Source organism: Alexandromys fortis, unplaced genomic scaffold (assembly GCF_014885135.2).
Source record: "Alexandromys fortis isolate MF-2015 unplaced genomic scaffold, M_Fortis_MF-2015_v1.1 scaffold_167, whole genome shotgun sequence".
Classification (NCBI taxonomy): domain Eukaryota; kingdom Metazoa; phylum Chordata; class Mammalia; order Rodentia; family Cricetidae; genus Alexandromys; species Alexandromys fortis.
Window position 1 is genome coordinate 108,768 of NW_026068050.1, and position 11,040 is coordinate 119,807.

The window sequence follows — 11,040 nt, forward strand, 5'->3', positions numbered from 1 at the left end:
TAGTATAAAAAGTAAGTTCCAGGATAGGACTACACAGAGAAACCCTATCTCCAAAAACAACTAAAAGGAATTCCTTTTATGTTAGTGGAACAAGCCTATAATCCCAACACTCCAGATGGATACTGTGAAGTGGCCAGGCATGGTAGTACACACCTTTAATCTCAGTACATGGGAGGCATAAGCAGGTGGATCTCAGTGAGATTAAGGCCAACCTGCTCTACAGAGCAAATTCCACACCAGGCAGGACTAAATTGGGAGACCTTGCCTTAAAATTAATTAACTAATTAATTTAAAACCTCAAGCTTTATTGAGCTAAAATAAGACTAGGCTGGACAGAGGTGGCACATGCCTTTAATGCCAGCATTTAGGAGGCAGAGGCAAGGGGACTGAATTGAAGGCCAGCCTGGTCTACAAAGGAGTTCTAGGACAGTTAGGACTATGCAGAGAAACCCTGTCTCAGAAAACCAAAAAGAAAAAGAAAATAATAAAGCTCTATTTATATTTCGACATTCTGGAATGACTAGAAAGTATGTCCTTGGGAATCAGGCATAACTGTTTGTTTTGTCAGGGTTTTCTTCTAGGTCACCAGTTACTTAATTTTATTTTTTTTTTCTCTTATGAAGTAGAAAAAGGAACCTTTAGTACAATACTAATTCTATGAATTGAATGTTCTTATTCAATGCTTTAAGTATCTACTTTCCTTAGATTTTTATTTTAAATTTTCTAATGACACTGATGTCTCTTTTTTTTTTTTTGGTATGTGGGGGGTCTCACTACATAGCCCTAGAGTTCACCATATAGAACAGGCTGCCTTTAAACTCACAGAGATCTGCCTACCTGTTCTTCCCCAGTGCTGGCTTAAAGGTGTGTACAACCAGGCCCAGCATAATGACCAGGCTGGCCTCGAAATCACTACACAGAGGTTAGAAGATGTTTCAGTGCTTTAGAGTATATACTGCTCTTCCAGAGAACCCAAGTTCAGGTCCCAGCACCTACAACATCAGGCAGCTCATAACTGCCTAGATTTGCAGGGCATTCAACTGTCCTCTTCTGAACTTTGTGGGCAACTGCATTCAAGTGCACATGCATACATATAAAAATAAGAATTAATGACAAATCACTAAATAAACTGGGGATGACCTTGGACTGCTGGTACTGCCCCTTCCTGCCAAGTGCTGGGGTTACAGGTGTAACAACAGCACACCTTGCTGAGGCCTCGTAACTTCAGAACTGATGAACCCCAAAGAAAATAAGAAAGGAAAATGTCCCTCTGAAACTAATCAAAAAGAAAAAAAAAACAATAGAAAGAGAGAAGTTTTTAGTTCAGAGTGAGAATGTGTCTCAAGAAGCTAAAAGAAGTTAACTCTGATAAAGACAACCCACTGTTAGCTCTTGTTTCTGCTTTCTTCTGCTCTCCTCAGCCCAGGGCCACATTTATTCTATTTTATGAATGAAGAGTTGTCTGATTATAAAATCAGTAGTAAAACTAGTTAAAAACTAGAAAGGAAAAAATGGTTCTCTCTGGATTTCTTTAAAGATAATCAGTATTAACAGTTTAAAAAATGCTTCTATTCTATGACCAACAGGATTTTCTTTCTTTTTTTAAATCAAGAATGGAAAGATAACAAAAATGGGTGTGGGATTTTCCGCCTTTCCTGAATATACTGTGTGGCTAACAATATATTTAGCCCTCATTACCATATACATACACAGGTGTCAAAAAGACAAAGACACAGGCCCACCCTCAATGAGTCTACAATCTTGTGAGTGCAGGAGAATGTGAAATAAAAACTGCTAAACAGCTTTGAGCCGGGCGGGCGGTGCCACTCCTCTAACCCCGGCACCCAGGAGGCCAGGACAGGAATCTCCGTTAGTTCAAGACCAGTCTGGTCAACAAATCAAATTCCAGAACAGTCACAGTTACTACACAGTGAAACCCTGTTCAGAGAGAGAGAGAGAGACAGACAGACAGACAGAAGAGAGAGACAGAGACAGAACACAGAGAGAGACAGAGATACAAAGAGAGAGGCTGAGAGAGACAGAACACAGAGACAGAGACAAACATACACACACACACACACACACACAGAGAAGACCCAGTTGCAGTTACCAAGATTGTTATCATTGTTTTTAAAAAAATTTATTTCTTTTAAGTTTTCTACTCATGCTGAGTTTATCTAAGAGTATGGTCTGAGACCAAATACAAAAAACATTCCCACAAAAGAAAAGAAAAATCATGGGTTTTTAAGAAATCAGGTCCTAGCCATCCGGTGGTGGTGCACACTTTTAAATCCCAGGACTCAGAAAGCAAAGGCAGGGGGATCTCTGAGAATTCCAGGACAGCCTGGTCTACAGAGCGAGTTCCAGAATACCCAAGAAGCTAAGGTTACACGGAATAACCCTGTCTAAACCCCGCTTCACCCCACCCCCCAAAACTCAGGTCTTCAATAAGCCCATTAAACCAAATATCTCTCCTCTACAGACTGCTAACAAATGTGGGCCTCGTGAACAAAGGTTAGAGAGCGTTGCCAGCATGTCTCACCTTTTCCTCTTTCATTTATTTTATTTATTTTTTTAAGGTACAACCAGATCATGGCCATATTTGAGCACAGCTATGTTTGGGTATGAGCAGCGCTAAGGAGAGAAGCAAGAGCAGATCTCATCCTAGCCGGTTTTCCTATCTTCCTCTGAAGCAGTCTGTGCTAAAATATGGGGGTGGAAAGTTACAAGAGCGCTAGGCTTCTCCCTTACTAAACCCCCCTCAAATGATAATGCAGCCAACCACTCCTTTCTGGGAACTTAAGGTCATGAGCTTTAAAAATGGACAATGGAACTCCAATATGGGCTTCAGAAAGATGGAGACAGTTAGATGAGTTGGGGGCAGGGAAGTGGGGGATGAGGGAAAAGAGCCCAGCCTGGGAAAGCAGAATGGGGAGGTCAAGGCCAGGGAATTGGGGAGCCGGAGAAGAGGCAGATCTTTCAGGATCTAAGTAGGCCCGTCACAGCAGTCTGGAAAGCATGAAGGGTTCATTTGAGAAACTGGGGCACCCATTTACCAGCGCTGCTACCTCCCCTCTTCTTGGGAACGGAGATAACCACCTAAGAATCCGCCCCCACCCCCATCCCATGGCTTTTCTTGCCCTTGAAAACTGACCCTCAAGAAAAGAAACAAAACCTTTATAAGAGGGAAGGACCGGGGGGCAAGGTGTTCTGCAATCATCCCGTGGGGAGCCTACCCCAGTTCGGGAACTTTAATATTCATTGGAATAGAGCGGCGGGAGGGGGAGGGGAGCGGAAGCCTCGAATCATAAGAATCTCAGGGCGAGGGGTCCCCCGGCTCCCGAGCTGGACGGGCGGCGGCCTGGGGCGCGGTCTCCGGCCGGGAAGGCCAGCCCGCAGGCCTGAGACGTGAGCGGGAGCGCGGAGGGCCCGGGGCGACGAGCGCAGCTTGGCGAGCAGACGCCGGCCTAGGCCTCGGAGGCTCGGACACACCCACCGCGGCGGCCGCGCTTACCTGCTCCTCCTCGGGGGTCAGCTCCGGCGCCATGTCCGGCCGGGGCGCGGTCACCGGCTCCATCCCGCCGCCGCCGCCGTCGCCCGCCGGGGGACAGCACTGGTCCGCGAGCGCCGAAGCCCGCCGCCTGCCCTCCAACTCCGCGTCTGCGGCCCGGCGCCTCAGCAGCTCTCGGCCGGCTCACGCATGGTGGGACCGGCGCGGCCCGGCGCCCGCGGCGGCTGCCAACGCCGCTCCTGCTGGCCGGAGAATCGGCTGTCGCTCCCGCGGGGAGGAAATGCCTCTTATTTTCTTCACTCCTTTCCTCGCGCTACCCCGCCTCTCCGGAGGAGGAAAAAAGTCAGCCGAGGAACTAACAGCAGCACGGGGTGGTTATTTTCTTTTTTTCTTTAAAGGAAATAATGAGAGCGACAACTTTTAAAGCCCCTCGCGAAGGCCGCCGGCCTCCGGGGCGTCTTCACTCGCGAGCAGAGCTCGCTGGCCCTGAAAGCGCGTCCAGCCCGGGCGTCCTCGGGGATGCGGGCCCTGCGACCTGCGCGGCGGCCTCGCGGCCCAGTTCCTCAAAAGCCGCGGCGGCGAGAGGGAGGGCGGGCGCGAGCGAGCGAGGAAAAGGCGTCCCCCTCCCGGCTCAGGGCCAGCGCTGCGGCCTGCGCCGCGTCCGCACGAGCCCCCCGCGGCTCCATTGAGAAACTGAGCATCTCATTCACAAACAGGCGCCGGGGAGGGCCGGGCTGAAAGCTGTCCGAGAGGGGGAGACAGAGAGGAGCTGGGAGGAGGGGAGGCCGAGCGGAGTGGCGGGGGAGGGGCTGCGGGAGACGAGGCAACTCCCCTACCGGAGGGAGAGGAAGACGGGACTGAGTTAAAAGAATCCAAAATTATGGTAAAACGGCACCCTTCCCCCGCATTCACAGGCGGCTACCACCTATTCGTGAGGAACCCACATCTTAGGGTCTTAAAAGGCTGCCTCGGAGGTCTAAGAAGCTCAGATGCCAAGAATCTGACAGATAAGCAAGGGTCACATTTCTTTGCTCAATGTATCCTGTATTCTAGCATCATTGTAGCTAATTTTAATCGCGTACTAGAAAAAGACATTTTATGTCAGAATTCATTCAGGAACACACAGCCTTTGCAAATGCTTTATTTCCCTTAGGGCAAGCGCACCAGAGTTTGGGCCTCTCAGGATAGGGGCATTGTGAAGGGCGGGCTGACTGAGCCTGCTGTGGTTTTTCATCATTTTAGACCAAAGATAAGTATTCCAGAGGATTTCAACAAAACCAGAGTGCCACAGCTAGTCCCCCCAGGACTGGAGCAAGCAGAAAGAACCAGGGGAAGAGTCTTCAGAAAAGAAAATGCTGTCGTTTTTTGGTGCTCATCTTGGAGAACTTTTTAAAGGCAGGATGGAATCAGGCCTCCCTCTTTTCTCAGGCGGCTTTTGACCTATTGGTTTCAAGTGGTCCAGGAAACTGGGACTCCAGTACATGCCCTTGCAACAACTGTAGGACTTGAAAAGTAATACCCGACTTCACTTGATTTTAATATGTATATGTGTGTTTGTGTGCTTGTTTGATTTTGAAAGATGGTTTCTCTATGTATCTCTGGCTGCCATAGAACGTAGAACTCAACCATACTGGGTTCAAACTTGCAGAGATCCTCCTTAGTGCTGGGATTAAATGCACCAGCAAACCTAACTTTAAATACTTTTAATTGAAAATAATTTTTTTTCTTACAATATAGTCTTAACCTCATTTTTGCACTGGTGCAGTAGCAACGTCAGCTAAGTATTTTTGGGTTTTTTTTTTTTTGAAGGGGGAGGTGTTTATGACCTCTCCATATAGCCCTAGCTGTACACGTCCTGGCTGTGTAAATCGGTCTGGCCTTGAACTCACAGAGATCTGCATCTTAAGTGATGGACTTAAAAGCATGACCCCTTCATGCTTGTGACCCCTTCAACTAAGTTAGTTTGTCTTTTGCCACCAGTAAGATGGACTCTAGGTTGAACTCAGGAACCCACACAAGAGCTAGTTTCAGTACTGTAACTGGAAGACAGCCTGTGTAACAAGTATATTTACATGCCGGGCTGTTGTGGGATATTAACTGGGCAAAGATGTGTTACATTCGTTTATGCTGCAGAATATTATTTTGACTGTGTAAAGGTGTGTTACTTTTGTTTATGCTGCACTTGTTGAATTATGTAAAGATGTGCTGCATCCTTTTCACCTTGCCTGCCTAAGGCACCTGATTGGTCTAAGAAAGCTGAATGGCCGATAGCTAGGCAGGGAAAGGACAGGTGGGGCCAGCAGGCATAGAGAATACATAAGAGGAGAAATCTAGGCTCCGAAAGGAAAAAAGGAGGCGAGAACAAGGCAGCCACTAGCCAGGTATACTGAGAAGCAGTGAAAGCAAAATATATAGAAGAGGGGCTGGAGAGATGACTCAGCCCTGGCTGAGAAGAGAGCCCTGGCTGCTCTTGCAGAGGACCCAAGTTCAATTCCGAACAACCACATGACAGCTCACAACTGTCTGTAACTCAAGTTCCAGGAGATCTGACACCCTTACATCAATGCACATAAAATAAGATTAAATAAAACTATTACAAAAAAAGAAGAGAGGTAAAAGTGTCTTTGTCATGATTTGGGAGCTGGTTAGTGGCCTAAAAGAAAAAGCCTGGTACACTAGGCACTGTAAGTATGCAGTAAGTACTGGAGTTAAAATAAAGACAGTATGCAATTATGAAAATATAACAGGAAGTAAAAAATGAAACACTCAGGGGCTGAAATGATGATGAGTCAAAGGGTGAGAATACTGTTTATGTCAGGCAGTAGTGGTGCACGCCTTTAATCCCAGCACTTGGGAGGCAGAGGCAGGTGGATCTCTGAGTTAGAGGCAAGCCTGGCTATAGAGAGAGTTCCAGGACAGGCTCCAAAGCTACAGAAAAACCCTGTCTTGAAAAAAACTAAATAAATACATTAATTAATTAAATTTAAAAAGAAGAATGCTGGGCTGACCTTAGGACCTGGGTTCAATTCTAGGCCAGCATGGTCTACAGAGTTCCAGGACAGGCTCCAAACCTACAGAGAAATCCTGTCCTGAAAAACCTAAATTTAATAAATAAATAAAAATTTAAAAAGAAGAATACTGGGCTGACCCTAAGACCTGGGTTCAATTCTAGTACCCAAATGGTAACTCCAGTCGCAGGGGATCCAACATTCTCTTCTGGACTCTGAGGGAGCATATGATGAACAGACATACATGCAGAGAAAAACAACCATACACATTTAAAAAAATATAGAGAGAGAAAACATTAAAAATGCAAGACTTCAAATAGTATACATAACAAGCTATCATTTATATAAAGAAAAAATGGGGCTGGAGAGATGGCTCAGTGGTTAAGAGCACTGACTGCTCTTCCAGAGGTCCTGAGTTCAATTCCCAGCAACCATATGGTGGCTCACAACCATCTATAATTTGATCGGGTTCCCTCCTCTGGCATGCAGACAGAACACTGTATACATAATAAATAAAAGAAAAATGATGTGGGAGTGATTTCTTATTAATAAAGAAACTGCCTTGGCCCATTTTATTGGATAAAAAATTAGGTAGGCGGAGTAGACAGAGGAGAATGCTGGAAAAAAGAAGCTGTGTGAGGAGTCGCCATGGTTCTCCCGCTCCAGACAGACGCAGGTTAAGATCCTCCCTGGTAAGCCAGCTCGTGGGCTACACAGAATATTAAAAATGGGTTAGAACAATATGTAAGAGCTAGCCATAAGGAACTGGAACTATCCGGGCCAGGCAGTGTTTGAAAGAATACAGTTTCCGTGTAATTATTTCTGGGCATAAGCTAGCCATGCGGGCGGCCGGGTGCCGGGGACGCAGCCCTGCCGCCGCTCCTATTTCAACAGATGGCGCCCAGACGTGATGGGCTAAATCCACTTAAAAACCTGAGAAGGCTTAAAAATAAGGGAGAGAGAGTTTAACACAGATTTTTGCTGTTTTGTTGGTGGCGTGCTGTAGAGAGATTCCTGATTCAGCAACAGCAGCAGAGAAAAAAAGCTGCGTCATTTTAAAGCGCGGCTTCCTGGGGCTGTACTGCCAGCGTGAACTCTGGCTTTAAAGCATTTCAAGGCTTTTATGGGACTGGATGTTTGTGTTCCCGCTTGGGATCGGAGGAGAGTGCTCTGAGACCGTGCCGATGGCTCAGCGCTTCCCGCCTGCACCTGGGCAGACGGCAGAATCAGGCTTAGGCAGGCGGAAGAGCATGGCGGATTCCTGCCGCCATACAGAGACGCATTTTCAGACTGCGCAGTGCTCTGCGTGTCAGATTTGGCTGTAACTTGGATGAAAAGAGTTTCTGTGCTGCACACTCAGTCTCAGAATTAAACTGCTGATTGCGGCTCCAATGTGAACTGCTGTGTGCCTGGAACTGTGCTCAGCTCAGAAGCACCAAATGACTCTGAGGCAGGAGCGGCTGCTCCATGCTGAACTGTGCTGATCTCAGGCAGGAACTACCGTAATTACCTTAAAACCGTGCAGTTAAGGTTTAGACTGGGCAGGACACAGGCAGTACCGTATTACCTGTACATGGTGCAACTTAAGTTTTTAAGAAATGCTTAACATTTTAAGAAATGCTCCTGGATAGTAAAAAAATTACAGATTCACAATAAAACAGATTCAGACACTGTTGGATAAATGTACGTAGGCTTGGGAAAGAGAAGAAAAAGAATATAAAGAATAAAGTTAATGTCTTAAAAAGAAAAAGGGTAAAGTCTTTAAAGAGACAGAGTACAGAAGTACAGATAGTTATAGATTAAGAGAAATAAAGAAAAATAAGCCACGTAAAAATGGAAAATTCACAGAGAGTCTGGATTATGTACATTGTGTTTTCTTTAAAATTTTTGACTGTGAAGGAGCTAAGTACAGAGAGACATTTCATTATATGGGCTGCCAAGCTAAACCAAAATGGATATCATGAGGGTATTATGATTTCAGAATTTGGGTCTAAGGATATGATGCTTTGGAGAGGGTCTTCTTTTGTTTTTGCAGAGGATGAGACCCTGTGGATTGCATCTATTCCGATTTGGTATGATAGACCACGCCCTCCTGAAAGGTTGCTGTGAACACCCTCAAAAAATTGCTTCGCTCAATTGCCAACTGAGATGAAACTAGCACACAGGTTATACCATGAACGACCTAATTAACGACGCCCCTATTCAGCAGGAAGCAGTTTGGAGAGAAAAAACTACGCCCATGTTCCCAAATATTGTTTATAAATGTTCTTTTACATTTAAAGGGGGATATGATATAGATATGAATAATTTGCATTGGTATGGATTTTAAGGTCAATTTTGTTATATGTATATGTATTTTTGATCTTGATTAAGGTATTGTGATTGTGTAGTTCATTTAAAAATGTAATGTATAATTAGGAAATATAGGTTGTTAATGGATAATCATCGCTAATAGTTAAGCTTGTAGTCATGTTAATTAGATTTTCTAGATATATAGAGATATATTTCAGTTAGATAGGCATTCTTCATATCTTTCAAAGACTGCAGAATATGGCATTTAAAATATTTTAATAACTTAGGACTTTTCATGACAAGGAGACACGTCTGCTCCTGGCAGCACCAGCTACTTCAAGAGGAAGATGGGCATCGAAGAGGATCCTTATGGAGTTGGATAGTCATTTGGGCAAGAAACTGCTCTTGCCTGGACTGTTGCATAAACTGGACACAGAGAACCCTCAGAGAGAGGACTGCTGAACTTGCCTAAAGGTGAGATGGTCTTTCGGGGTTCCTGATTCATGAAAGAGTCTGCGAGACATTCTGCAGGACACAGCAGAAAATGACTGAACTGTCTTTGAAATTTCCTGCTTCATGGAAATGTATCTGGATACCATGGGCCTGTAGGCCGAAGATGGATGCCCCAACGGTACCAAAGAACTTTGGGTGACTGTCCAGGCAGCGAGATGTCTCTGTCATTTCTAGAGTTTTCTTATTTCTTGTGTACTTAGGTAATATTATATCCTTCTGGAGTCTTTGATGGAGTTGAAGAATGAATAGTTATAGTTTTCCTTAGTTATGGTAAGAGATAAAATAGATATAAATATTGTAACTGTAATTCTTACTTGATAACTGTTTTGTTATATGTAATTTTACTATGCTAAAGTTAAAGCCTTTCTTTTTTGTTTAAACGGAAAAAGGGGAAATGATGTGGGAATGATTTCTTACTAATAAAGAAACTGCCTTGGCCCATTTTATTGGATAGAAAATTAGGTAGGCGGAGTATACAGAAGAGAATTCTGGGAGAAAGAAGGTTAGAGGAGGAGTCGCCATGATGCTCCCACTCCAGACAGATGCAGGTTAAGATCCTCTCTGGTAAGCCAGCTCATGGGCTACACAGAATATTAGAAATGGGTTAGAACAATATGTAAGAGCTAGCCAATAAGAAACTGGACCTAGCCGGGCCAGGCAGTGTTTGAAAGAATACAGTTTCCGTGTAATTATTTCTGGGTATAAACTAGCCATGCGGGCGGCCGGGTGCCGGGGACGCAGCCCTGTCGCTCCTATTTCAACAGAAAAAAGAAGCAGTACTATTTGTAAGCTCATTTATACATACAAAAGCTTTGGAAGAATACACAGAAAGTTAACTGGTTTTCTCTTCAGAGAGAGAAACTGGGAATCTAGGAAGCAAAACTGAAGGGAAGATGCATTTTGCTTATTTTTTTATTAATGTATAATATACACAGAAAAATGTGAAAATGTAAATATACAGCCACATGAGTTTTTATAAACTGTAAAGTATTAAAACCAATAAATCAAAAAAATAAACTTGGAGCCCAGCAGTGGTGACACATGCCTTGAATCCCAGCACTCTGGAGGTAGAGACAGGCAGATCTCTGAGTTCAAGGCCAGTCTGATCTACAAAGGGAATTCCAGGACAGACAGGACTATACAGAGAAACCTTGTTACAAAAAGAAAGAACGGAGGTGGGGAGGAGAAAAAAAGAAACAAAGAAAAAGAAAGAAGGAAGGGAGAAAGGAAGGAAGCAAGGAAGGAAGCAAGGAAGGAAGGAGAAATTGGATTTGGAGAGGATGGCTCAGCAGGACTTGCTGCTCTTCCATTGCATTTGGTTCCCAGCACTCACATCAGCCAGCTCACAACTATCTAAATTTTCAGCTCCAGGGTATACAACACCCGCTTCTGGCCTCTTCAGGTACCTGTGAACACATATGCAGGCATACACATAAATAAAAATAATAAAAATAAATCTTAGGCCAGGCAGTAGTGGTGGTGATGGTGGTGGTGCACACCTTTAATCCCAGCACTCAGGAGGCAGAGGCAGATGGATCTCTGACTTCAATAGAGCCCAGTCTGGTCTAAAGAGTTCCACAACAGCCAGGGCTACACAAAGAAACCCTGTCTCAAAAACTAAATAAATAAATAAATAAATAAATAAATAAATAAAATCTTTTTTTATTTTATTGATATTTATTGAGCTCTACATTTTTCTCTGTTCCCCTTCCTGCC

General features: G+C 44.6%; 1 protein-coding gene across 1 annotated transcript in view; it reads right to left on the bottom strand.

The window, feature by feature from the left end:
- The window catches only part of Ptpn9 (protein tyrosine phosphatase non-receptor type 9), a 75,220-nt gene extending 71,280 nt beyond the window's left edge, over positions 1–3,940 (bottom strand). The window contains exon 1 of the mRNA XM_050119420.1: positions 3,515–3,940. Within this exon, the coding sequence (XP_049975377.1) occupies positions 3,515–3,577 (63 nt within the window). The 5' untranslated portion in view covers positions 3,578–3,940. The remainder of the gene's footprint in view (positions 1–3,514) is intronic.
- Between the last annotated feature and the right edge of the window lie 7,100 nt (positions 3,941–11,040).